At 47.1% G+C, this 27,675-nt stretch overlaps 1 protein-coding gene across 14 annotated transcripts in view; it reads left to right on the top strand.

Moving 5' to 3' along the window:
• UBR4 (ubiquitin protein ligase E3 component n-recognin 4) overlaps positions 1-27,675 on the top strand; it is a 1,980,383-nt gene that overhangs the window by 405,362 nt on the left and 1,547,346 nt on the right. For all 14 annotated transcript variants that reach the window (XM_085609056.1, XM_085609055.1, XM_085609054.1 and 11 more), the window contains exons 21-22: positions 3,768-3,847; positions 26,471-26,599. In XM_085609056.1, coding sequence (XP_085465182.1) covers positions 3,768-3,847; positions 26,471-26,599 — 209 coding nt within the window. The remainder of the gene's footprint in view (positions 1-3,767; positions 3,848-26,470; positions 26,600-27,675) is intronic.

Raw genomic sequence — 27,675 nt, 5'->3', positions numbered from 1 at the left:
AAGAACTTAAGCATTTAGTCTCAGGGGCGAACCCCCAGCTACCACTGGCATATCCCACTGTTCTCGCACATCTCCAGAAGGAACATCCAACAGGTCAGTAGACAAGATGATGGCGGCAGCCCCGCTTCCACACAGACACAGTTCCTAAGTCCCATGAGCCAGGGGACGTTCTTTAGTCTTCCGTGTCTGATCTTGCTGAGTGTGTAGGAGATGTACTGCTGCCGGAGGCTTTCTATTGCGATGAAATCTGCCTGATGAAATCCTGAGCCGCCCTCGGAGACTGGAACACTTTTACTTTGCCGTCCACCATGATCTTCAACCTGGCTGGATATAACATTGCGTATGGTATCTCCAGAGCACATAGTTTCTACTTCACCTCAGTATATTCCCTACGGGTCGTTAGCTCTGCGATAGTGAAGTCAGGGAAAAAGGATACCATGTTGCCCTGATAGCACGTGTTCTGCTTCTCCCCTGCCAGCCAGAGGACCGATTCACGATCCCTATAGTTTAGGATCTTTGCGACAATAGGCGTGGTGGAGCTCCTGGTGGCGGCCTGGGCACCAACTATCGGTGCGCGCGCTCCACGATAAGCACCTGCGATAGGTTCTCCGCACCAAAAAGTTATTTTAGCATTGTCTCCATATAGTCCTCGAGGCGGCCCATGTTCGTACTCTCGGGATCCCAAATTATTCGCAGATTGCACCTCCGAGAGCACGCCTTCAAATCTTCTGATTTAGCTCTGACCTCCAGAAGCTTCTCCATATCCCGGCATTGACCCGTCGTGGCATCCGATTCATCTTCCACCGCCGATATTTGTTGCTCAGCCGTTGAGTCTCTCACCCTGCTTATCCAGTGTGGCCTGCATTTTGTCCATCCAAATGGACAGTCTGTCGATCTTGCCATTGATGGCTTGTAGGCTCTGTTGGATATCCTGAAGTGTGACCTCCAATGAGGAGGGCTGTGGTTGTGGCTACTCCAGCTCTGTGTCAGAGTGCGTGCCTGTCAGACGGGACGACCGACTAGAGTCAAAGGACGGTTTAGTTTGCTGTTTGTCTGTCTTACCCATGTTGGTAGGTAGTTTGGGAAGCACAGGCGCCCCACTCCAGAGCAGACCACTGCGCTCGTCTAGTTTGCCTCAAGGGGACGCTGCCCCGCGATCTGCTTCACTGGAGTACCATGCCAATGTCAGTAGCCGCCGCAGCGCCCGCAGAGCGAGGTCTCTGAAGTTTGGCTGTTGCTAGCTGCCGCTTTATCAATTCTTGGCAGTGCACCGCTGGCGTCTCCCTCAAAGTGTCTCCTCCAGACCAGGGGGTTCATCGTCGGGGCCGTGCTGGTGTGGGCAAATGTAGAGGGTATCCTTCAGGTGCAATGCGCTGCGGCCGCGTGTCTTCGCCCTGCAGTGCTATGGTCCCAGTTACATTCCCTGCGATGGAGGCCCAATACCGGGACTGACGCGTTAATAAAGCGCTATTCCTTGCCCCGTCATGTACCTAGTAGAGATGCCTCTTGCCGCTGTGCTCTGGCGATCTCTAGAGTCACTGTGTGGTCGCCAGCGTCAGGTCCTGGCTCACGTCTGCCACCACCCAGGCGTTAACCAGCGCGCCTACTGTCGATGCACCCTCCCCTGCAGATACCCGGGGTATCTGGGCTCGTGGCTTGTTGTGGCAATCTCTCATAAATAGCTCGCCTCACCGCAGCAAATGTGAACCGTTCTGTTTCCACCTGTGCATACCGCAAGATGCCGATCGCACACTCGCGGCCCGCCATGCCAGTTGCTCCACTGGCCTTACGTGATACAGGGGCCGACTGACCGCGACCCTTCTCTTCAAACGGCAAAATTATTGGTCTGGATACCCTCACTGAACTGGGATTTCAGATCGCTGTTCCCCGTCTGGCGACAGCACTTGTGGTTTGAAATAGACTATGCTGCTCACTGGCATGGGCTGTCTGTAAGTTGTCACCACAGCTCACAGCGGTCACGCCTCAAGGTCCTCCACGCCGCGTCACCACACTGCACCGTGGCTACGCGATCCTGACCTGCCAGCTCTATCACATGGGGCCGATGCAACAGCAGAGTCTCCGATGCGGGAGGCATACCCGGCTTTTGTTGTAGTTCAGCTCAGGCGTGCCGCCATCTTGTGCGCCAGTTGACTTGTGGACAGAATTTCAATGTCCCGATTCGGGCACTCCACAATCACAGCATGGCACCTGAATACACTGGGAGGTTCCTCTTCAAATCCTTAACGTAGTGCTGTCATTTTAGCGATTCGATATGCGACGGGTCTGCAGATTCATGAAGGATTGTTAGCCCGACCGGCAGAGCCTCACTACAGTGCGGTCATCTTGCCTCGGGCTCCCTAGCGCCCCCATCACAATGTGTGGTTTTTGAGACCCAAAAATATTTTTGCATTTTGCCAATGTTTGTTGTAATGGTGAGGGCACGGCAGCTACTACAACAATGTTTTACAAAAACCATGTCAAAACAAGACACACATTGACAAAACCAAAAGGCTGACCACCACTGTCACTTACTGGCTTTGCCAATGCTTGTTTATGTTCATGTTTCCCATAATCTTGTTAAAACAGGTTACACTGATTTTCCATTATGAATATTTTTGGGAAATACTAGAATGTATAAACACATTTTACTAACTGATGCTTCAAATAAATGGTACGTGAAATTTCCCAGTAATTTAGCAAACATTTTTTTCTTAGTTGAATTTGTTTGCTTTCAAAATAAAATGTTCACAGAGTGTCCTCAATTTTGCTTTCATGCTTCTGCAAATATTTGCATCTAATCAGAGAGCATTTTGGGAGCATTATGCGTAGCTTCATATTGTCAAACTTTGCAAACATAACACATTTTTATACTGCAACCACTAGCAGTAGTGAAGCCCGAGCTTACATTTCCTTAGAGCCCTCACCCTAAAAATAGTCTTTGTATTAATAAACCATAAATACAAGTTCTGATAGCATTAACATATGGACACAAGTATTACCTTAACTGCTGGCGATTCCCTTCCCTGATCCATATCGTGTTACTTTAAACTGGCAGCGAAAATGGGGTTGTGCTGCTGGGGGTTGGGCCTACTTGTCCCAAGGACAAAACACACATAAAAACCTGTTTTCCTTGACCCCAAAGAGTGTCTTGGGCATCGGGCTATAGAAATTACACACCCCTGCCTAATGTCTAGTTCATTCCATGCTAAGTATTTGGATCATACTAGCCTGAACGTAGCACTTATCACTCTGCTTAGTGCTGTGGAAAGCTTCAGGCCCATTTTTCAACTTCTGCTCTTCCTATGTCTTCATCTCACTTTGTATTACGCTTTTGTAGACTGTTTGGTGACTATATGATTAGGGTTGGTATGTCTGTGAAATCCACATGCTTTCTATTTTTTTATTCAGGAGTATTTGATGTGCTTATTCAGGAATATCTGTTGTTTTCTTGAGGCTAGTCGGTATGCTTACCATTTTAAGATATTTATAAAATGTTTTCTTTATAATGATACAAGATTCAAATGCTTATGGAGTTGTGTGAGCAATTTCCCAAGTTACATACTGTGTTCTGGGTTTGGTGTTATGATGCCTTGCATGTGTTGCTAATTGATCCTATATGGCACTCATTTGTGTCCTTCTCTGTTGTCGAGGATTCTGAGTATCATTGTTTGGTGCTTTGAGTTTTACCCATATTAGCAATTGATGTGGGGCATTCTGTGTGCCATGTTCTATGTTTCACTAACAGTTTTTATTCTATTTTTTCATAGATGCAGTTCCTCCTCCCCGTTTTTACAGCATTCTATCTCCAGAATTATCAGAGGATGATCTTACTCGACTAGATAGCACGGTATGCACTCGCTACTTATTTTCTCAAATGTAGAAATTCTAAAAGGAGGGAAGCAGAGGTTTGTTATTGGTGAACAGCATGTTCTTGTTTCTTGGTGTCTTCAGCTTTTAATTCTGTGGCTCAATTGTGGGATTCTTTCTGATATTTAGTCCAGGAATAAAGTTGTTCGGTAAGCCCAACCTTGGAATCTGAAACAGTGAGTGCTAGATTTAAAAAGGCACAGCAAACCGATTACACAAAGAGGCTCTGATAACATTTTTGTTTCAGTGCCATCCACTTAAAAATATATAATGGCAAGACAAATGGTTTGAGATGTCATTCAAAGTATGGTGGCATTGTGGATTTCTAGTCTGAATCATAAGTCTTTTGGTCACGTTGTTTGTCAACAAAGTAAACCAGATAATATACCGAACTCCATACTAGCTGATATTAATTGTGCATAGTGTAGGAAGCTGGCTTTTTATGTAGTGTACCAATGTCCAGACAACCCTTATTGGTTTACAGGGGCTTACTTTAATAATCCCAAGTGCATTATTTATGGTAGTGTGCTCGAGCAGATAAGGCTTATCTGGCGGGAGTGTTGCACACACAGAGTTAATAAAGAAGTGTAGGGAAGTAGGTTTCTGTTGCAGTACCCCCCCCCCCTCTTTTTTCCAGACTACTGATGCACTTTGACTTTGTCCCTGCCAATCGGGTTCCGAGGGCCTGAGTTCTTTCCCCACACCTAACCCAATTGGCATCTCTGGCCACAGGTCCGCATCTGGTAATTGGTACCACAGGTACCCAGAACGCGGTGACCAGGAAAGACCTCTAAGGGCTGCAGCACTTCTTGTGCCACCCTTAGAGGCACTGTACCTTTACACCACCACCCCCCCCCCCCCCTTTTTTTTTTTTTTGCAGGCTCAATCAAACATTTGTAGAGCGCGCTACTCACCCGTGAGGGTCTCAAGGCGCTGAACGGGGGGGGGGGGGGGGGGGGGGGGGAGCTGCTACTGTTAGAGCAGCCACGTGTTGAGAAGTATCCTGAAGGTCAGCAGGTCCTTGGTCTGTCGCAGGTGGATGGGCAGAGTGTTCCATGTCTTGGTGGGGAGGTGAGAGAAGGATCTGCCGCTGGTGGTCGTTCAGTGAATGCGTGGAACGGTGGCGAGGGTGAGGTCTGCGGAGCGAATCTGGCGGTTGGGAGTGTAGGTGAGTCGTTTATTGAGGTATGCTGGTCCGGCGTCGTGGAGTGCTTTGTGAGCGTGGGTCAGGAGCTTGAAGGTGATCCTCATGTTGACGGAGAACAAGTGCAGGTCCCTCAGGTGGGCGGTGATGTGGCGGGCGATGTCGAGGATGAGGCATGCGGAGGCGTTCTGTATGTGTTGAAGTCTCTTCTGGAGTTTAGCCGTGGTTCCTGCATAGAGGCCTTTGCCGTAGTCCAGCCTGCTGGTGACTAGGGCTGTGGTGACCATCCTTCTGGTACCGGTGGGGATCCATCTGTAGATCTTGCGAAGCATGCGGAGGGTGTTGAAGCAGCAGGAGGAGGAGACGGTGTTGACTTGCTGGTTCATTGACAGAGTTGAGTCTAGGATGGACCCCAGGTTGCATGCGTGGTTGGTGGGTGTTGGCGCAGCTCCCAGCGAGGCTGGCCACCAGGAGTCGTCCCAGGCAGAGTGGGTGGAGCCGAGGATGAGGACCTCTGTTTTGTCAGTTCAGTTTCAGGCGACTGCTCCTTATCCATTTGGCGACAGCCTTCATTCCTTCGTGGAAGTAGGCTGCGTGTTTTGGTGCAGAACAAAGTGAAGAGTCGACATGGCACACATCCCTGTGTGCCATGTCTACAACCCACTGCCCTGGAATAGATCAGTCACCCCTCTAGATGCGTGTCCTATACCAGTGGTGAGGGTACAGGTGCATGAGCCCTATACCCCTACAGTGTCGTAAGTCCATTCTTAGACAGTGTAAGTACAGTGCTACCATTAAGAGTATATGGTGCTGGGAGCTTGTCATTACGAACTTCACAGCACCACAACGGCTACACTGAAAACTTAAATTTGGTATCAAACTTCTCAACTCATTACTTCCCGTGGTGCACCTACATTCTTGAGCCCTCCAACTTACCTGCCCAGCTGGTGGTTCCTCCCGGAAGTCTTCCTGGACCGTGCCTGCAGCTAAAAACCAAAAACGAAAATCCTCATTGAAAACAGTGCACCCGACGCCAAAACAGCACCCTGCACCCAGCCGCCCCTGTGCCGCTGCGGGTGCACTCTGTGTGCTAAACCGGATTCCCTTTTGCCCTGAGCCCAACACCAGGAGCTTGACTCCCACAACCTTGTGGCCTGCTGGCCAGCAACCACCACCTGGAGGCCCCCTATCCCTCATTGGATAACATTGGACCTCCGCACTCTGCACCCGCCCTAGTGCGGCTGAGGGTGTAACAAGAGTGCATCCTTGACCCTGGGGGAACCCTTGTTCTAACCCTGGAAGCTCAACTCCAACGACCGATTATTTACATGGTTACTGTTAACTTCATTTCCCTCCATAGGAGCCTATTGACTGTTTTTCTTTTATAAATGTTTACCTGGTTACTGTTAACTTCATTTCCCTCCATAGGAGCCTATTGACTGTTTTTCTCTTATAAATGTTCCAAGTGTGGAGTTGATTTGTATGGAAACCTGGAAAATAATCATTGTGCAAAACTGACTTTACTTACCTTTTCTCTAGGAAATGTCCCAGTGTGATATCTAGGCATATCACACGGAGTAGAAAAAGTAATCTAAAAAGTAATCTCAAAAGTAACTTAAAAATAACTTACCTGTAATTTTCATTGCAAAGTCAATACAAAGTATATGTACAGCATTTCACAGTATTGCATTACCAGTAATTCAAACTGTACCTATTTCAAAGTACATTTATAATTGCATTTCAAGCTATATATTTACTGCAAAGTATTTATCAACTTACTTGTGCCAGGCTTGCTTGATTCTAGAAAATAAAATCACTAAAACAATATTTGTATACAAAACCAATTGAAATGAAGTTGACTGAGTGTGTGAAATCATTTTCTGGTTGAGTGGGTACAACAAATGCTTAACACTGTCCTCTGATACTGCCTTACTGCTCGCCCACACTACCACAAAGAGAGAGTGAGGTGCTATCTAACTTTACCTCTGCCTACCTTTGGAGATTCACTGGACTCTGTGCACACTATACATAACTTTAGTATAGTATATACAGAGCCACCTTCCTACAAGGAGACACACTTAAAGAGATCCAAGCTCAATTAAGAAAAATTACATAGATTTTAATATATTTTTAGACACTAGAACAGTAATATGCTCAATTAACATTTTTTGAGGCATGAGCGTTGAATCCGTTAATGTTATCCTATGGGATAAACATACACTACATACATATCCTTGTGAGCTTTTCTTGAGGGTACCTTTTGGGACTTAAGGTGCTTAGGGGCCAAGGTCCAAGAAACCACTAGCATTTCGGTTTTACCTGCCTTTGTGAGTGGGTGCAGAGGTGCTGGTCGCGCAGTATTCTCAAGCGCTATGTGTTAAAATCAATATCAAGATACTTGTGAAAAAAATGCTGCAAATAGGGGTTTGGGAAGAAGTTCGGCAGAACCCAAAGCGGGACTCTCCTCTTGAGAGTTTATGGAGCAAGGGAACACCACCTGTTTACGTGAACTTGGGCTCGGGTGCAGAGGTGTTTTGCCTGGTGGGTCGCTTGCGTCAGAGTTTCTCACTTCACTTTGGTGACTGGGAGAAGGGAAGAAAACAGAACAGCAGGGCCACTCTTGGTGTAGGCCTCGTTGATTCTCAAGTCCCTCGTCGGCAGGTCGGCTTCGGCATTGGTGGTGTCCAGACTGGACACTCAACAAGCCTTGGTTGCAGCAAATACTCCTGTACCCCAGGCTATTGGTGCTGTGAGGCTCCAGGAGGGTCTAGCGTCTCGAAACTCAGTGGAAAGGCAGAGCAGACCTCCTAGAATCACTTTCACCTCCTCCTGACAAGATTCTCCCTCAGTGGACCTGGTGGTCATCAAAACAGAGTACTGGACAAGTATGATTGCTGCTTTCAGATGCAGGAGAGTGGCTCTACCCCCCCAAATCCCCCCAAGGGAGATACTGCTTGGTTATTGAGTTGCTGGACCGTCCTTGGGAAGGATGTTCAGTTTCTGGACGAGTCAGCCTTTGGGATTGCTGCAAGAAACTGGCTCTATATATACTGCACCAAAGTGAGGTACAGTGTGTATAGTCCAAGGGTCTCCAGAGGTTTGGCACAGGCTAAAGTTAGATAGAACCTTACTCTATAAAGTGGTAGCTAGGTCGAGCAGTAAGGCAGTATCGGAGGACAGTGTTAAGCATTTGATGTGCACACTCAGTCAGCACATGAATTCACACACTCAAGAACTGAACGCTAGGCCAACTGTTTTGTATAAAAAATATACTGTTTTATTTTTAGAACCAAGCAAGCCTGGTAAAGGTAAGCATAAAAATATGTTCGAGGCATATGAGCTGCAGATCACACACTTAGGATAAGATCGCCATCTGGTGTTGGGCTCGGATGATTGCAGGTTGTTGTTGTCTTCGGAAGAAGCCCTTTGCTCACGAGATAGGTGACTCCTCCTCTGGACAACAGTGCGCATGGGCATCCACTCCATCCTCAGATTGTTTTTTTCCGCCATTGGGTTCGGATGAACTTTTCCACTCCGGCTGAAAACTTCTGAAAATCCAGCTTTCGAAGCGAAAAATCTCTACAACTCGACGTCGAAATTTAATCGGACCGGTTCCGAACACGGCTCATGGAAAGGACACCTTTTAAAAAATGCCCCCAATGTGGAGCAAAGTTCCCCCACAGTGACCACCACGAGGTCTGCAACCTGTGCCTCTCGCCGGAACATAACAAATCCAGCTGTCCAGTCTGCGCCGCATTCCGATCCAAGAAAACCATCCGGGACCGAAGAGCTCAACGCCATATCATGGCCAGACCAGCTCCAGAACCAGAGGACATCTTTGCCCAGGATGTCCCGGAAGAAGATTCCGAAGACCTCCAAATCGTATCAGAAGCGGACGATTCCGATGACCTCATCACTCCGGGGCAACGAGTGAGTACCAGTGCCCCTACCCCAACCCCCCCAAAAAAGGCATTGGTCAAGACTCCGCCAGCTGGATCCAGGCGCGACCGAAAATAGTTTTCAGTAGCCCCACCCTCGGGCACGGCTCCGAAGAAATATAAGCCTACAGGTGGTTCGGGCTCGAGCAAACCACATGTTATAGTGCCCACAATTCCTTCGGCACCGAAGACTCAGCACCTCTCGGCACCGAAGCAGGCTCCGAAATCGAGACCGAAATCTCCACCGGCACCGAAACGTTCTTCGGCACCGAAAACGTTCTTCGGCACCGAAAACGTTCTTCGGCACCGAAACCGTTCTTCGGCACCGAAACCGTTCTTCGGCACCGAAACCGTTCTTCGGCACCGAAACCGTTCTTCGGCACCGAAACCGTTCTTCGGCACCGAAACCGTTCTTCGGCACCGAAACCGTTCTTCGGCACCGAAACCGTTCTTCGGCACCGAAACCGTTCTTCGGCACCGAAACAACTGTAAGAAGTCCAAAAAGACTCTACCGATCATCCAAAACATAGATCGGAACCGAAAAAATCGGCACCAAGGCCTCTTTCGGATAATGAAGAACTTTTTCGCCCTGATCCCACGCAAAAAAGGATTTATATCAATCCGAAAACGGGACATGTCACCGCTGTGCCATACAAGAAAAGGAAGCTGGACACAACACCTTCTCCAGCTCCCATAAAGAAGGACTTTGCCACCTCACCCATTCGTCCTTCCTCTCCTATATCACCTCACCCCACTCCCCCTTCCCCCACCTCCTTCTCCTCTACATCTCCTTCACATACACCACCTCCACAGGATGATGATGATGACTTAGGGGGAGGGGGTGATCCGGATTACCTTAACGATCCTAATGATCCTTTCACACTCCCGGATACGGCACCCTTAGATGACTGGGCTTACCCTTTACCTGATATTCCTGATCCCACTACATACCCCTCCAAACCCTCCCCTCCAGATGACCACCTAGGGTTTGGGCAGCTGATAAACAGGGCGGCACTTTTCCATGGCGTCACCATTCACTCAGATACACCCGAAGAAGACTTTCTTCTAGACACATTCGAACAGTCTCAAAAATCTGTTCAAATCTTGCCCATGATTAAGGGAGTCCTAAAACACGCCACAGAGGTCTTTAAAGACCCTGTCAGAGCTAGGGTTCTTAACCCCCGAATTGAAAAAAAATATAGACCTGCCCCACAAGATCCCGCTTACATTAAAGCACAGCTCCCTCTAGACTCATTAGTAGTTTCAAACGCAAGAAAGCGGGCTAACTCCCAATAAGGAGACACACCGCCCCCAGACAAAGAGTCCAAGCTATTAGAGGCCTCGGGCAAAAGAGTTGCAGCACAAGCTGCTAACCATTGGCGTATTGCCAACACACAAGCCCTATTAACCCAATATGATAGGGCTCATTATGATCAGTTAGAAGATCTTTTACAACACCTACCAGATCAGTACAAATCCCAGGCCAATGACCTCATCCAAGAGGGGAACTCATATCTAACGCATCAATCAAATGTGCACTAGAAGCCGCGGACACTTCTTCTAGGGCGGTCAACACAAGCATACTACTTAGACGCCATGCATGGCTAAGTATTTCAGGCTTTAAGCCGGAAGTACAAACAACAATACTTGGTCAACCATTCAACCAAGAGCAACTATTTGGGCCCGCAGTAGATACTGCACTTGAGAAGATGAAAAAAGATAACGAGACTGCTAAATCAATGGGAGCACTACAGTCTCCACAACCGCGAGGCTCTTTTCGACGCTCCTTCTATAGGGGAGCCTCCAAAAATGTTGGGACAGACACCTGTTCCACTTTCAAAACCTCCGCACAAACATCCCCTAACAGAGGATATTTTAGAGGAGGATATAGGGGAAACAACACCACGGGCCGAGGTCGGGGCAATACCTACACCCGCACCTCTCCAGCCACTAAACAGTGACTTGCCTCCACTCCCCCCAGACCATTCCACTCCGGTTGGGGGAAGACTCCAACAGTTCCTACCTGTCTGGAATTCTATTACAACAGACAAGTGGGTAAGACAAATTATCCAGTTTGGTTACTGCCTCGAACTCACAAAAACCCCCCCACACATACCACCCAAGCACTGTCCAATGTCACCACACCATCTTACACTCCTCAAACAGGAAATTCGGTCCTTGCTTCAAAAACACGCAATTGAACCAATTCCACTCCAACATCAGGGTACAGGAGTATATTCTCTCTACTTCCTAATCCCCAAAAAGGACGAGACCTTAAGACCCATACTCGACCTCAGACTACTAAGCCAGTACATGCACTCGGATCACTTCCATATGATCACTCTCCAACAAGTCCTCCCACTACTTCAACAAGACGATTTCCTGGCCACATTGGACCTCAATGACGCATACTTTCACATCCCCATGCATCCTGCTCACAGGAAGTATCTAAGGTTTGTGGTAGACGGACAGCACTATCAGTTTACAGTCCTCCCATTCGGAGTAAAAACTGCACCCAGGGTATTCACCAAATGCTTAGCAGTAGTGGCAGCGCACCTCCGGAGACAACAAATCCATGTCTTCCCGTACCTCGACGATTGGCTCATAAAAGCCAATACTTTCGACAAATGCGTTCTCCACACTCACAGCACTATTCAAATCTTACACAACTTGGGATTTACCATCAACTATCCCAAATCTCAACTGCAACCCTCCCACATACATCAATACCTGGGAGCCACCATAAATACTTCCAAGGCCATAGCTTATCCCAGCACAGCCAGGATAGCCAACATACAAAACCTCATCTTAAAATTTCAAACTCAACACTCTCTTCCAGCAAGAGTGTTTATGCAACTGTTAGGCATGATGGCGTCATGCATTTCCATTGTGCCTCACGCACGACTTCAAATGCGTCCCTTGCAAGAATGTCTAGCACAACAGTGGAACCAGGCTCATGGACAACTTACCGATCTGGTGTTGGTGGACAGCCGCTCACTTCGCTCACTGAAGTGGTGGAACACCATCAACCTGTCCAAAGGGCGACTGTTCTTAGAGCCTCTTCCACAAGTAGTGCTGACAACCGACGCATCTCTCACAGGGTGGGGAGCCCATCTCCTTCAACACACCACTCAGGGCAAATGGACCACTCAACAAAAACTGCTCCATATCAATCACCTAGAACTTCTAGCGGTGTTCCTAGCACTGAAATCTTTTCAAGTACATCTAAGGAACAAAACTGTCCTCATCCGCACAGACAACATGACGATGTATTACATACAAAAACAGGGGGGGACACATTCTCTCCAACTGTCCCAACTCGCACAGAACATCTGAAGATGGGCAATTCCCCAAAACATCTACCTGCTAGCGGAACACCTTCCAGGGGTTCACAACCAGATTGCCGATCTCCTAAGTCGACAGACACAACAAATCCACGAATGGGAATTACACCCCAAAGTCCTACTCCCATTCTTCCAAAAATGGGGCCAACCAGACATAGACCTGTTCGCCACACACGAAAACGCAAAATGCCCAACCTTCGCCGCCAGGTTTCCACACCCACAGTCGAAGGGCAATGCAATATGGATGAACTGGTCAGGCAGATTTGCGTACGCTTTTCCGCCTCTCCCACTCATTCCATTTGTGGTACGCAAGCTCAAACAGTCTCTAAAACTGATTCTAGTAGCTCCCACTTGGGCACGTCAACCCTGGTTCACGACACTTCTGGAACTATCGCTAGTTCCACATCAGAAACTGCGCCTTTCCCCGGCCTTATTAACCCAGAACCATGGTGAAATCAGACACCCAGATCCACAGCAACTGAACTTGGCCATCTGGCTCCTGAAGTCTGAGTTTGGTTACCTCAATCGCCCACCAGACTGTATGAATATCATAAAAGAAGCTAGAAGACCTACTACTAGGGCATGTTATGCTGCAAAATGGAAAAGATTTGCCATTTACTGCACTAACAATAATATACGTCCACTGGATGCTTCCATCCAAAACATTATTTGCTATTTACTACACTTGCAAAGATGCAATTTAGCGTATTCCTCCATACGTCTACACCTGGCAGCGTTTGCAGCCTACTTACAAAATCGACAACACTTGTCACTATTTAAGGTACCAGCCATCAAAGCCTTCATGGAAGGTCTCAAAAGAATTATTCCTCCCAGATTACCACCTTCTCCAGTGTGGAATCTAAATATTGTTCTAACAAGGCTCATGGGCCCTCCATTTGAACCTATGCACAAATGCGAACTGCAATTCCTTACATGGAAAGTGGCTTTCCTTATCGCAATCACATCCCTGCGAAGGGTAAGTGAGATACAGGCCTTAACTATTGAAGAGCCATTCCTACAACTACATCGTAGCAAAGTGGTTCTTAGGACAAACCCAAAATTCCTACCAAAAGTCATTTCCCCTTTCCATCTTAACCAATCAGTCGAGCTGCCTGTCTTCTTCCCTAATCCAGACTCTGTAGCTGAGAGAGCCCTTCATACCTTAGATGTTAAAAGAGCCTTGCTTTATTACATCGACAGAACCAAACCCTTTCGCAAAACCAAGCAACTGTTTGTTGCTTTCTCTCCACCACATAAAGACTACCCCATTTCAAAATCAGGTATAGCCAGGTGGATAGTTAAATGCATCCAAATATGTTACCAAAAAGCTAAACGCACTCTTACAGTTCCCCCTAGAGCGCACTCCACACTTAAAATAGGGGCTTCCATGGCATTCTTAGGGAATATTCCCTTAGAAGATATTTGCAAAGCAGCCACATGGTCTACCACACACACCTTCACTAAGCATTACTGTGTTGATGTGAAATCCAAACAACAAGCTTCTGTAGGCCAAGCTGTCCTAAAAACTCTATTCCAAACTGCTGCAACAGATACAGGTGACCACCGCTAGGGGAGACACTGCTATATAGTCTATCCTAAGTGTGTGATCTGTAGCTCATATGCCTCGAACGGAATATGCTACTTACCAGTATGCATCTGTTCTTGGCATGTAGAGCTGCAGAGCCACACACGCCCATCCACCTCCCCGGGACCTGTATCTGTTCCAGCATTGTCTTAATTAGACATTACACATGGACATCCTTTCTCTTTATTCTTACACACTCCATTTCCCATCATGGTGAAAAACAATCTGAGGATGGAGTGGATGCCCATGCGCACTGTTGTCCAGAGGAGGAGTCCCCTATCTCTTGACCAAAAGGCTTCTTCCGAAGACGACAACCTGCAATCATCCGAGCCCAACACCAGATGGCGACTGGTAAGTAGCATATTCCTTTTCAGTAGTAAATTACTTGTATGAACACAGTTCAAAATTGCAGTGCAACTTGTACTGGTTTTGGTTACAGTTTTAAGTAAGCAGTTTGCAACATATTGCAGGTATAGTACATTCGAATGAATGGGCTTTTTAAGTAAAATGCAGTTAATTACTTTTCAGCTTACTTTTGCTAGCACAGGACTGGATCCTAGATTCAGCCCTGGGACATTTCCTGAAAACAGGTGAGTAAATGCGTTTTGGTTAAAGGTACGATTTTTAAAGAATATTATTGCATTTCAAAAGTTTACACTTTCACATAGAATCACCAATGTTATCCTATGGGAGGAAATTAACTTAGCAGGTAAGTTATGTTATCGATACTTTTTCTTACTCAGTGCTGGATCCTGGATTCAGCACTGGGACATTTCTTGAAAACAGTTGAGAAAATGCGTTTTGGTTATTCGGCAGATTTTTAAGGAATATTTGTAATTTTCAAAAGTTGACACTTAGAAACTTTTGGGGAGAAAAAGTGTTGATGTTATCCTATGAGGAAAAATGAGTTATCGGTTTCAAGATAAGTAATCGGTCTTTCGAGTTAGGGTTCTGAAGTTAGACTCGGGGGTCTCCCAGGGTCAGTGATGCACTGTTGTTGCACCCTCAGCGGCACTCGGGCGGCCGGGTGCAGAGTGTTGAGACCCAATGTTATCCTATGGAGGATGGGGGGGGCACCGCTTGGTGGTGGCTGGCAAGCAGGCCACAGGGTTTTGGGAGCAAAGCTCCCAGGGATAAGCTCAGGGCAAGTTGGGGACCAAGTTAGCACAAAAGGGGCACCCTCAGCGGCATTAGGGCAGCCTGGTGCAGGGTGCTATTCTGAGGACGGCTGCCCTGTTGATTTCAATGGAGATTCTCCGGGACAAAGAAACACTGCAGGCTCGAGGATGAGGATCTTCCAGGAGTGCCCACCACTTCGAGGGGTAAGTAGGGATGTAGTGGGTTGGTTAGGCACCGCTGGGTTGGGCACACAAGGCCGTGTGGCTTCGGGTGCAAGGGTTCCTTGAGACGTTGAATTTTCTTACCCGCTCTGGTCGTGGGGGGGGGGCGTCCTCTGGATTGAGGCTGCAGGTGTCGTCAGGAGGCTTGAGGCAGGTCAGGGGTCGTCGGATCTCGGGTCAGGATCGCCGGGGTGACCTCCTCGTTGTTTGTCCACTCGAGCCGGATTCGGCGGGTGCAGTGTGTGTGGGATTCGCGGTTCCTGGCTGGCACCAGAAGCTGCAGTTCAAACACGGCCGGTGTTCACGGGAGAAACAGCTTGGAAAGTGAAGGCAGGCAGGTCCTCCGGGGTTTTTGAGGTTGCTGACTGCTGGAAACGCCGGGTTTTTTCAGGAGCAGGTTCGAGGGGAGACAGGCCTGTAGGGCTGGGACCAAGTCAGTGGGCGTCGTCCTCTTGTTAGCTCTGCATGGCATCTCGTCCTTCTTCTTATCTTCTTTCTCTTGTGGATCTGAGGAAGGAAGGTTCAGGGTGCCCCTAAATACTAAATTTAGGGGCATTACAGGTAGGTAAAGGGCAGGGACCAATTGGTCCCTTCCCTGGGGTGGGTACACCCCCTATTCTGCTAGTCTCCAGTGGGAGGAGGGCAGGAGCCTGTCCCTGGTTGGCTGGGCTCCCCCCCATCCCCAAGATGACGGGGACTCGAGGCTTCACCTTGCGTCCCCCACCTTAGGGGTGGAGTTGGCAGAGGTGGGCACACCTCTCTTCCTCACTTGTTTTTACCGCCGGTTCTCCCGCCCAAAGTGGGGGGTAGAACCAGTGGGGACCAGTTGCTGAAAGCAGCAAATGATCTGGAGAGGCTCACAAAGGCGGCATGCCTTTGAAGCTTCTCTTTCGTGAATCCTGCCCATCCTGGGGGAGGAAACGTGGCACCTCGTCCCAGGATGTGCATTTTTTCAGGCCCCCGAGAGCAGCAGGCCCTTGACCCAGGTGCCCAGAAACTTGTCTGGTGGTGGCAGTCTGCGCAGCCACTCAGTCAGGTCACTGGTAGTTGGTCATTTTTAAGGGGGCATCTCTAAGATGCCCTCTGTGGTGCATTTTATAATAAATCCCGCACTGGCACCAGTGTGGGTTTAATGTGCTGAGAAGTTTGATACCAAACTTCCCAGTCTTCAGTGTAGCCATTATGGTGCTGTGGAGTTTGTAATAAAAACCTCACAATACCATATACTCTTAATGGCAGCACTGCACTTACAGGGCCCAGGAATGGACCTGGGCACTGTAGGGGTACAGGGCTCATGCACCCGTACCCTCACCACTGGCATAGGGCACCCAGCTAGAGGGGTGACTGATGTATGCCAGGGCAGTGGGTTGTGGGCAGGGCACACAGGGATGTGTGCCATGTCGACTTTGTTTTGTTCTGCACCCAGACACTCAGCCTGCAAAGGCAGTGTGTGTGTGTCAGGGTACAGGGCCTCTAACGGTGGCACAATAAGTGCTGCAGTCCTTAGGGGCCTTCTCTGGTCACAGTGCTTTGGGTACCTATGGTACCATTTACCAGGGGCTGACATGTGGCCAGAGATGCCAATTGGGTTTAGGCTTCAATGCAGTTTTAGGGAAGGAACACAGGCACTCGCTACCTGATTGGCAGGAGCCTAGGGCACACTCAGTCAAAGCACATAAGCAATTCAGCAAAAAGTGTGGGTATACCATGCAAGAAAAAGGGCACTTTCTCACAATTGTCACTGTGCGAGTTGATAGGCAGGGTTTGGTGCCAATTTCAGTGCAGGATCTCTGATTTCACGTCTTCAGCTCTTCTTTGTCCTCCTGTTCCCAGGTTAATTAATCTGAATTCCTGTTGTCAGGGGGAGCCCTAAATTCTGAATTTAGGGGTGTTTATTGGACTGTAGGGTAGCCAATGGGCTGCTTACCCCTGGGGTGACTACACCCCCTAAATGACCACTTCCTTTGGAGAGTGGCCATAATTCTGATCTAGGGTTCCTAGTGTCACCAAATTCAAAATGGTGAAACCCTTTATAGGCTGTCCAATTCAAGTGACCCATTTTAGTGGTGTGCTTAGCCTGAAAATGCAACATGCATACGGAGTGTCAAATTTCCTGTCTGCTTAGGTGTCAAATGGGCCCCAGGGCAGGGGGTTGGTATTCCCTAGGTTTCAGCTTTGAAACCTGTGGCTTTGACCTACCAATTCACTAGCCATCCTGCTGGAGTAGGTGTGATCACCTTCCGCCATAGCAGGCTTTGTTTCTGACTTCTGAGAGTTCAGGTTCTCACCTACAGGGAGTCAAACTCATCTGTGGTGGCAGACCGGGAGATACCAGTCAGTCGGCACACTAGAGGATTAGTAGGTTTTCATGGGCACCTATAAGGTTCCCTTTGTGTGCATGGCTTAATAAATCTAGTACTGGCATCAATAGAGATTTATTAAGACCGTGTATTTGATACCAAACACCATTAGTTTCAGTGAAGCCATCATGTAGCTGCGTAACTCATAATGACCAATTCCCAGTTCATATCTGTAAGATGGCTGCCTGAACACTGGCAATATCTAGCAATGGAACTAGATATCACAGGGGCCTAGCTATCTATCCGGATGGGCCCTCACATATAATAGAATGAACCCTACCTTGGGGCTATAAGGCCTGCTGTAGGGATGACTTAAATATAGTACTGACATATGACACACAGTGAGTGTGCCTTGTCTTGTTTTCAGAATGGTATGCGCCATTTCACACAGTCTGCATGCTTTTTGGGTGTTGGCTCCTTAGGGTGGCATAATACATAGTGCAGCCCTTCGTGACCCTCTTTAGTACCCATGCCCTAGGGTGCCATTTACTAGGTACTTACAGGGGTGCTAGTGTCCTTGCTAATTGGATTACAATTAGACATTTACCTTGTTTTAAGGGAAAGTGTGCTGGTTACCAAGGACCCAGTGTACTTTTAGTCAAAGAGCCACAGTACTTGGGTAAAAAGTGGGGGTAACCATGTCAAAAGGGGCACTTTTCTACATATAGCATGTGTGCCTACAATAGGTTCATGCTTTAAAAGTGTTTTAAAGATTTTCTCAGAATAATTTACAGAAGCCTCCTTGGCTTTTATTGTGCGTTCTAAGAGCTTCATAAAAGACTAAGTTGAGACACAGTTTCCTGAAAAATGTCGATGCCAAATTCTGCATTTCAGATGAAAATAAGCCCATTGTGTGTGCTGCTTTAAAAAAAAAAATGAACACTAGGACGTGAAATAAAAACAAATGGTTTAAGTTGTACCACTTGGTATGCGTTATATTTGAAATGGCTAAAGGCCCCAATAAAGAATGTTTTGTCCTTCATTTCCTACTTGACTAATACCAGCACCGAATATATTCATGCAAATGGCACTTGTCAGCCACTGCAACATATTTAAACTGACTAAAAAGATACATGAAGAAAGACTAGGTAAAACATGTTTTTGATTGATTGCTACATATTTATCATCTTAGAAGTGCAAGTCCTGAGTGGTATTTAAATCTGTTCATAGCTTTTCTTCCAAAACCTTTTGGGTTCTTCTGATATGAATGTGCTAACATGAAATAGTGCTAATCTGTTTGTAATCAGCAAACCTTCTGGTCTTTTCTCTGCAGAACCTAACATTGTTTTCCGTGAGCTGTCCCTCTGCATGGTGTAATCCTAATGTTTTATTAAATTTAAAGTGTGTCCCTATGAACATTATCATCTTTCATTCTAAAACAGTTTAGACTTTGTGGACCCTTTGTCAAGAGGCTCTGCGTTTCTGGACTTTGCTGGAATGTCAGGGAATTTCTTTGGTTTTTCGACATCTGGCAGGCCTACTGAACACCAGAGTGGACAAACTCAGTCGAAGATGTCTAGTGGATCCCGAATGGCATCTCCAACTGGAGGTGGTGCAAGGTCTCTTTCAGCAGTGTGGGGAGCTTTGGTTTGATCTGTTCGCCACCTCCGAAACGCGCAATGCCAGCAGTTCAGTGCGCTGGAATTTCCAAGGCGCCTTCACTCAGACGTTTTTAGTGTCGAGTAGAACTCAGGCCTCCTGTAAGCCTTTCCGCCCATACCACTCCTCCCCAGAATTCTCAAGAAGTCCATGAAAAGCCAGGTTATTCTTGTATTTCTGGACTGTCCTTGGAGAGTTGGTACCCAGAGTTGTTGAGCATGTCCCTAGGTCCTCTGATCAGGCTGCCCCTTTGGGAAGATCTACTGTCGCAGCAGCAGGGGAGGGTTCTCCACCTGAAACTGTCAATGTTCTGCCTTCTTGCGTGGAGATTAAGCCTCGGGACAGTTGGCAACTTTCGACCTTCTACCAGAAGTCTGCAATTGTCTTGGTAGCCAGGCATCCCTCCATCAAAAAGGTATACTCCTGCCAATGGGGCAAGTTTGTGGTATGGTGTGCCATGAAACAGGTTGACCCTCTTTCTGCTGCCCTCTCTCAGGTACTTCTCTTTAACCTTTCCCTTGCCAAGCAGGGCTCTGCTCTGGGCACCTTAAAGGGCAATATTTCTGCTATCTCAGCCTTTCTGCAGTTGCCCGACCAACGATCCTGTATCCAATCCCCTATTGTACACAGGTTCTTGAAAGGTTTGCATCATATGCTTCCTTCTTCCCCCTTCATCATGCCTCAGTGGGACCTTAATTTAGTCCTGACTTACTTGATGTGCGCTCCTTTTGAGCCCTTGCACAACTGTCCTCTCAGGCTCCTAACCATCAAGACGACCTTATTGGTGGCAATAACATCTGCCTAGAGGGTCAGTGAGCTTCAGGCTTTGTCATCCAAGCCTCCATATCTGAATGTCTACCCAGACAAGCTGCGTCTTCGCACTAGAGCTTCCTTTCTGACAATTGTGGTTACTCCTTTTCGCTGCATCCCTCTAAAGAAGAGGAGCGATTCCACCGCCTAGTCCCAAGAAGAGTGCTATCATTCTACCTTAACCGGATTAGTGACTTCCGGGTGGAAGACCAACTCTTTGTGGGGTATGTCAGAGCGAAGAAGGGAAAGGTCATGAGGAATCGATGGATTGTGCACTGCATTAAAATCTGCTACGCACTGGCAAGAAGCAACCCCCTGAGGGCTTGCATGCTCATTCTACCAGAGCCAAAACTGCGACCACTGTGTTAGTACACAGAATCCCGGTGTTGGACATCTTCCAGGCAGCAATGTGGGCCTTCCGACACACGTTCATGGAACACTACTGCTTGGGCAATCCGGTCCGTCAGGATAGACGCTTTGCCCGCTCTGTCCTGCAGGACTTTTCAGTGTGAAATTGTTTTGTAGACCCACCTCCGGGGAGGTATTGCTTGAGTATCTCTTCGAAGGTAAGGAATCTGTAACTAGAAGTCTCTATCAGATGATCAAGTAACTTACATTCTGTAACTTCTTATCTGGTAGAGACAGTATCTAGCTGCAGATTTCTTACCAGCCCACCCATCCTCCCCACTCTGAGAACGAATTTCTAGCGACGGGGCTTTCCCCTTTCAGGGCCCTAGTTTTCCTTTCCACACCAGTGGTTGGTGATCTTCGTGGCCAGGGCCGGACTGGCCGTAGCGGGCACCGGGCAAACCCCCGGTGCGCCGCAGGGGGCCGGTTTTGGGTCCCTTGGGGCCGTTTTCGTTACAGGGCTGTTTTTTTGCAAAATCGGCCCTGTAACAAAATCGGCCGAAAACCGGCCCTGGCAAAAAGCTCGGCAGAGAGGTTAACACCTAGAGGATTAGATCTCCAAGATACCATGCCTCAGAGTCACCGACAATTATTTCTTTGGGTGTATTTTTTCTTCCGCAAAGCCAGATGCTGTTTTTATTTTCTTCTTCCTTGCATATCCTGGATTTTAACTCTACTGCTATCTCTTGCCCAAAGGTTCATCAGTTGTGAGTCTCACCTCCTGATCGTCTGAGGAATGATTTTTCCAGATGATAGCGCTAGAGAACAACCTACACTGACTAACTTGCAAATGCCCTGCCTTTTTAGGTCTCGCCTGAGCCAGCGCTTTAGCGCTGCTCTGGTGAGTTTTAGTAAGCGGGATTTGGCAGTGCAAACTAGTGGCTTTTCAGGCCTCTAGCTACAGTGCATGTGCGCCGGGCGCGCGCACCATTTGTCTGCCTGCTGATCACTTTCGCGGCTGCTTTGATGTTCTCAGTGAGCCGCGCGGCCACTGAGATCATCAAAGCGGCCGCGAAAGTGCACACCATATGCTCTGCTTGCATCTCCCTCCTACCTTTTCAGAACACGGTTCCCAGCACGCGCTTGTTTTCTTTTACCAGTTCTTTTCGATATTTCATTCTCTCTGGCTCCATCAGAAATTATTTGAGTCTTTTTTGCTTCTTTTTTTCTTTCAGTTTGAATTACTCTTTTTATTTCCCCATAATAATTTCCTATTCCTGGTTTTGTTGGCATTGGGAACCCCATCACACCAGCTACTCACCCTTCCCACAAACACTTGCTTACCTTCTTCATGATCATGCCCACCCATGCTTTCAAGTCCTGCTGCTTGCAGTTCCCTGACCTATGTTTGTATATCTCAAAGTTTTTTAAATAAAGACTTTTGTTGATGGAAAAAAAATAAAAATCTGTCATGGATGGATGACTTTCACCCCATTTCTATTCTTTTAGGAACGCCTGCTGCTTAAAAAGCTGCAAACTGCGTTATCCATTCGCACTAATTTCTTTCCTCATGTTCCTTTTCCTTTGCTGGTGTTCACGAAGGTATCGATAATCCCTTCTGTCTGCCTGTTAACGGCTTCCCCCCTCCCTCCACACACTTGGAGCCCTCCCCCACCCTCCAAGCACACACACATAGCTGTGGGCTTCTCATGGCTGAGAGACCTTGCACTGCGAAACCCCCCTCCAGCACTCCCCCTGCCTGCCTCCGTTTACTCCAACAGCGGCGGCATGTGCAGGTGATTAACCCTTTCTTTCCTCCTTGTTTTAGAAGCTCCTAAACCATTAACTCGAGAGTTTAAGCTACAAAAGCGTATTTAAATTCTTCAGCTTATGCACGTTCATAAGACAATTGTCTGCAAGGTTCAGTTAAATTGTGTCTTCGAACTTGCATGATTGTTAGCCACTTGGGGTCCTATTAGAGATGGACAGTCCAGGAGGCACGGGCGTAGTGGGTCTGGATTGTGTTTCAGACTGGTATTTGAGCCCTCTTCCCGTGCATGCAATTACTACTTCTCAGCCCCGTAATGAACAAGCATTGGCATAGCCAATAGGTCTCGCTTTTGGGACCTTATAAGTATTTAGTTATGAAACTGTTGCATGGCTAAACACTTATAAGATCACAAAGGCGAGACCTATTGGCTATGCCAATGCTTGTTTGACATTCTAAATTAAACTCTGTTTTCCACTACGTTTGAGAACCACTACTATCTGGTCCCTGTAGCTAAAAAGATATGTTGGTATGAATCTTGGACTTGAAAGGATTATAATAAGGCAGTCTTAATAACAGTTGCATTTACAGAGAGCCTGTGGTTAGTGTAGCCTTCAAGACTGCAAACAGTTAAACATACCAAGGATGTCTTTTACCATTTGTAAATGACAGAGGAACCTGAGGGACCAGTTGGGTCAAATGACTATTTACCTTGACTACTTAGTGTAAGAAAGTGGCTCTGTATATACAGCACCAAAGTAAGATTCAGTGTGCGCAGAGTCCACAGTCCCCAGAGGTTTGGCAGAGGTTAAAGTTAGATATAACCTTACTCTCTAAAGTGGTAGCTTGGTCGAGCAGTAAGGCAGTATCAGAGGACAGTGTAAAGCATTTGTTGTACACATTCAGTCAGCAAATGGTCTCACACACTCAAGAACTGAACTCTAGACCAATTGTTTTGTATATAAAAATATATAGTTGTTTTATTTTAGAACCACAAGTAGGTATCAAAATACTTTCTCAGAATGAAATGCTCTAGTTGTATACTTTCAATAAGCAATAGACTTTTAAATGCAATAGTTACAGTTGTTGCAATAGGCAACACAAGTTCAACACAATTATAACATTGAACTCAATGGGAATGTTTAAGTAAAGGCAATATCAATTACTTTGCATAGGTTTTTCTTACTCAGGGCTGGATCCTGGAGTCAGCCCTGGTGCATCTCCTGTAAACAGTTGAAAGAAATCGTTTTTGTAACAGGCGATTTTTAAGGAATATTTGTATGTTTCAAAAATAGGGTCTTAGAATTTCTGGCAAAAACCAGGCAATGTTATCCTATGGAAGAAAGTTTGGTTATCAGAAAATCACAGTTGTAATTACTTTGTAGTAGGGTCCGTGCTGGGCACAAAGATGGTAACTGGGAACTCTCCTGGTAACAGGCGAGTAATTTCGTTTTCGTTGATCGGGTGATTTTTAGTGAATATTTCAAAGTTTCAAAACTCGACCCTTAGAAGAATTTACAAGTGAAAACCAGTCAATGTTACCCTGTGGAGACAATGTAGGTTATCGGCTTTCAGGTAAGTACTTGACTGGCAGAGTTAAGGTTCTGGGCATAGACTCAGGGGTCTCCCAGGGTCAGGTAGGTACAGTTGTTACACCCTCAGCGGCACAGGGGCAGCCGGTGCAGAGAGAGTAGGCCCAATGTTAGCCTATGGCGGGCAGGGGGCCTTTGGTTAGTGGTTGCTTGCAGGCAGGCCACGTGGCTGTGGGAGCTGGGCTCCTGGTCACTTACTCTGGGCAAGTGGGGAAGTAGAATAGGACAGATTCTGCACTCCCAGGGGCACTCGGGCAGCTGGGTGCAGGGTGATTTTGAGCCAGTGGGTGCTCAATGTATTTCAATGGAGCAGCTGCAAGATGAACAAAGGCTGCAAGCTCGGGGACGGAGATTCTTCAGGTGCGACCACCACTTCGAGAGGTAAGTTGGGAAGCTGTAGGTTAGGTAGGCACCCAGGAGCTGGGCACAGGGGGCCACAGGGCGCCGGGTGCAGGGGTGTCTTTTGATGTCGGAAAATCTTACCCTCTGCCGGTTGCAATGGGGCGGGGGCGGGGGGGTTCTCTGGAGTTGAGGCTGCAGGCGTCGTCAGGAGCGTCCAGGAGGGCCCCTTGGGTGCTGGATTCTTGGTCACAGTCGCCGGGGGGACGTCCTCGTGGTCTTTGTTTACTCAGGCACAGGCCAGGCTCGGTGGGTGCAGAGTGTGCTGGATTTGCGGTTCCTGGCTGGCACCAGGGGTTGTTGCTGTTTGAGCAGAACCACTGCTCGTGGGAGTCCCAGTCTTTAGATGAGCAAGGCAGTCAGGCCCTCCTGGGTTTTCGAGGTTGCTGACCACAGGAGACGCCGGGATTTAGCAGGAGCAGGTTCGAGGGTCGACTGGCCTGTAGGGCTGGGGCCAAGTCAGTTGGTGTTGTCCTTGTTAGCAGATGCACGGCAGGTCTTCTTTCTTCTTGTTCTTCTTCTTGTTTAGGAATCGGGATCTGAGGAAGGAAGATTCAGGGTGCCCCTAAAAACTAAATTTAGGGGAGTTACAGGTAGGTAGAGGTCAGGGACCAATGGGTCTCTTCCCGGGGGTGGGTACACCCCCTATCCTGCCACTCTCCAGTTGGAGGGGGCAGGAGCCTAGTTCTGATTGGATAGGGCTCCCCATCCTCAAGATGGCGAGACCCCGGAGTAATGCTGCACCTAGCCTCCCCCACCTGAGGGGTGGTGTTGGCAGATGGTGGCACACCCCCTTTCCTCACTTGGGTTTTCCCGCCAATCTTCCCGCCAGAGTGGTGGTCAGAACCGGTGGGGGCCAGTTGCTGAGTACAGCAAGTGGCCTGGAGAAGCTCACAAAGGCAGAATGCCTTTGAAGCTTCCCCTGCACATCATGGGGGAGGAGGCGTAGCACCTCGCCCATGATGTGCATTGTTGCAGGCCCACGAGAGCGAATGGCTCTCTACCCAGGGGTCCAGCAACATGTCTGCTGAGTGGCAGCCTAGGCAGCCTCTCAGTCAGGACGCTGGATGTTGGTTAGTTTCAGGGGGCATCTATAAGATGCCCTCTGTCGTGCATTTTACATTAAATCCCACACTGGCATCAGTGTGGGTTTAATGTGCTGAGAAGTTTGATACCAAACTTCTCAGTCTTCAGTGCAGCCATTATGTTGCTGTGGAGTTCGTAATGTCGACCTCCCAGCACCATATACTCTTAATGGCAACACTGCACTTACAGGGCTCAGGAATGGACCTGGACACTGTAGGGGTACAGGGCTCATGCTGGTCACAGTGCCCTGGGTACCTATGGTACCATTTACCAGGGGCTGACATGTGATGCTAATTGAATTTAGGCTTCAATGCAGTTTTAGGGAAGGAACACAGGCCCTTGGCACCTGATTGGCAGGAGCCCAGGGCACACTCAGTCAAAGTACATCAGCAATTCAGCAAAAAGTGGGGGCATACCATGCAAGAAAGATGGGACTTTCTCACACTTAGCATCCAATATGATTGGTGAATGCTGGGGATACTTTGTCTCAATTCCATCTCTAAAATGATATTTCTTGATACTTACTGAAAACAATGCAGGTTATAACCATGCAGTTCATAACACCTATGATGCAAAATAAGTTACTTAACCTGTAGACAATTTACCCTTACCCTAATTGATAGGTGTTCGACATGCATTGCTCCCAAATACCCCATCAGGCAAAGGTGATTGAGCCAGTGAGGTGCTTTCTGCCTTTCAGGCTCTACTTGAGGTTGATGTTAAACCTAAGAGGAATCTTGGTTTGACAGTATTGTGGTTAGGATCAGATTTGCAGAGGTTCCTTTTCTGATTGCTTGTGTGTTATTTTTCAATTCTTTTTAATGGTTTAGGAGGATTAAGCAAAATATTTAAACAGAACAGTTAGCAAACTACAAAGCTAGTCTTATAGGTGAATAACTTTGTAGTCTTTCCAGCGGTGAACTACTCTTAAGGTATTCCTTACCAATACCTGTTTCCTTACTTGGCATCAGTTTATGTACAGTGTCTGGTAGGCAGCGGTAATGAAGAAGGCTGTGAGTTGACAGCCTGTAATCTGTATTTGGGAGATATGTTCACTCACTGTGGTATCTCCTATGTGCAGTTAGTGTGTGCTTCAGTCCTCACCTTTTGGGGAAGAGCCTTCTGTTCATTATGAAGGAAAGGGTGCTTATAGAGAGAGGGTACTGCAGAGTATGATGACTAACAAGGTATTAAAAAACAACCTCATAAGAGGCAACATTATTATTATTTTTTTTTTAATTGTTCATTTATGGTATTAGTTGTCATGATGTTCTCTGTTTTCAATTGTAGGTCTGTGAGGTCCTCTTCTCCAGAACTGTGAAATATGATGAGCTGTACTCTTCGCTCACTTCTCTGCTGGCTGCTGGGTCCCATTTTGATACCCTTCGAAGAAAGGAAAACAAAAACATAACTCCTCTGGTAAGAGTTCTCTGGAGCAGTGGGAGATGGTCTACATCCCTGGGTGGGAAGCATGGATGATGCCCTCGTAATGAAACATTGCAGGCATGGCTGAGTTACAGCACATAATGTTCTATTTTATACAGTATGGGGACGAGATTAAGATCAAAATAGTATTTTGTTAGATTATCAAAAGGAATTCCTGTGCTGCTGTTAAGCAATGAAAATGGCATTGTGTGTTCAGAGTGAAGTTTGCAAATAATTTAATTGATCTGATGTTACAGTGCTGGTTGGGGTCCAGTGTTGAAGAGGTCCAAGATGTGTGACACTGTGTTGTTCAGCAAGGTCAGATATTTGTGACTCAAGTATAGGCTGTGATGCAAGAGGAGAAGTTTGTGGCTGTGGAATACAATAATTCAGGGCAGATTGTGGTGACTGGGTGATAATGGAGAAAATTGTAGCAAACTTATGTAATGACAATAGATGCTTGTGATCCAGTAAATTGATGAGGTGGTACTTTTGACATTCACTGATAGCTAGACATGTTAGAAAGTAATTTTTAATTCGTGTGTATTTATTAAAGATGCACACATAACATAAAAATGATTAATTGGTATCAACGACTATGAAAGACAAAGCTGCACCTGGCCTGGAGTATAGCTATTTGATTATAAACATCTTACCTGTCTGTACCTGTACCGTCCAGGAGCAACCAGCTCTATATATATATGTATGGATATATGTATGTATGTATATATGTATGGATATATGTATATATGTATGGATATATGTATATATGTATATATGTATGTATATGTATATATATGTATACATGTGTATATATATATGTATACATGTATGTATATGTGTGTATGTATGTATATGTATGTATATATCTGTATGTATATGTGTGTGTGTATGTGCTCTGAACACCTCTGCCATCTACTTTTGGGCTCGAAGTTTGCCAGTTGTTTTTTTTCTTTCTTCGGGTTCAAACGTACGCAGAGAGGGCTCAGAGTTGGTTGTACCTACCATGTTTTTTGACATGCACAGTTAATTTTGACAGATGTTTTGGAAGAATAATCCTTTTTTTTTAT

Source organism: Triturus cristatus, chromosome 1_2 (assembly GCF_964204655.1).
Source record: "Triturus cristatus chromosome 1_2, aTriCri1.1, whole genome shotgun sequence".
Lineage (NCBI taxonomy): Eukaryota > Metazoa > Chordata > Amphibia > Caudata > Salamandridae > Triturus > Triturus cristatus.
Note: the sequence above shows the minus strand (reverse complement) of the source record. Positions and strands in the feature narration are given on the sequence as shown.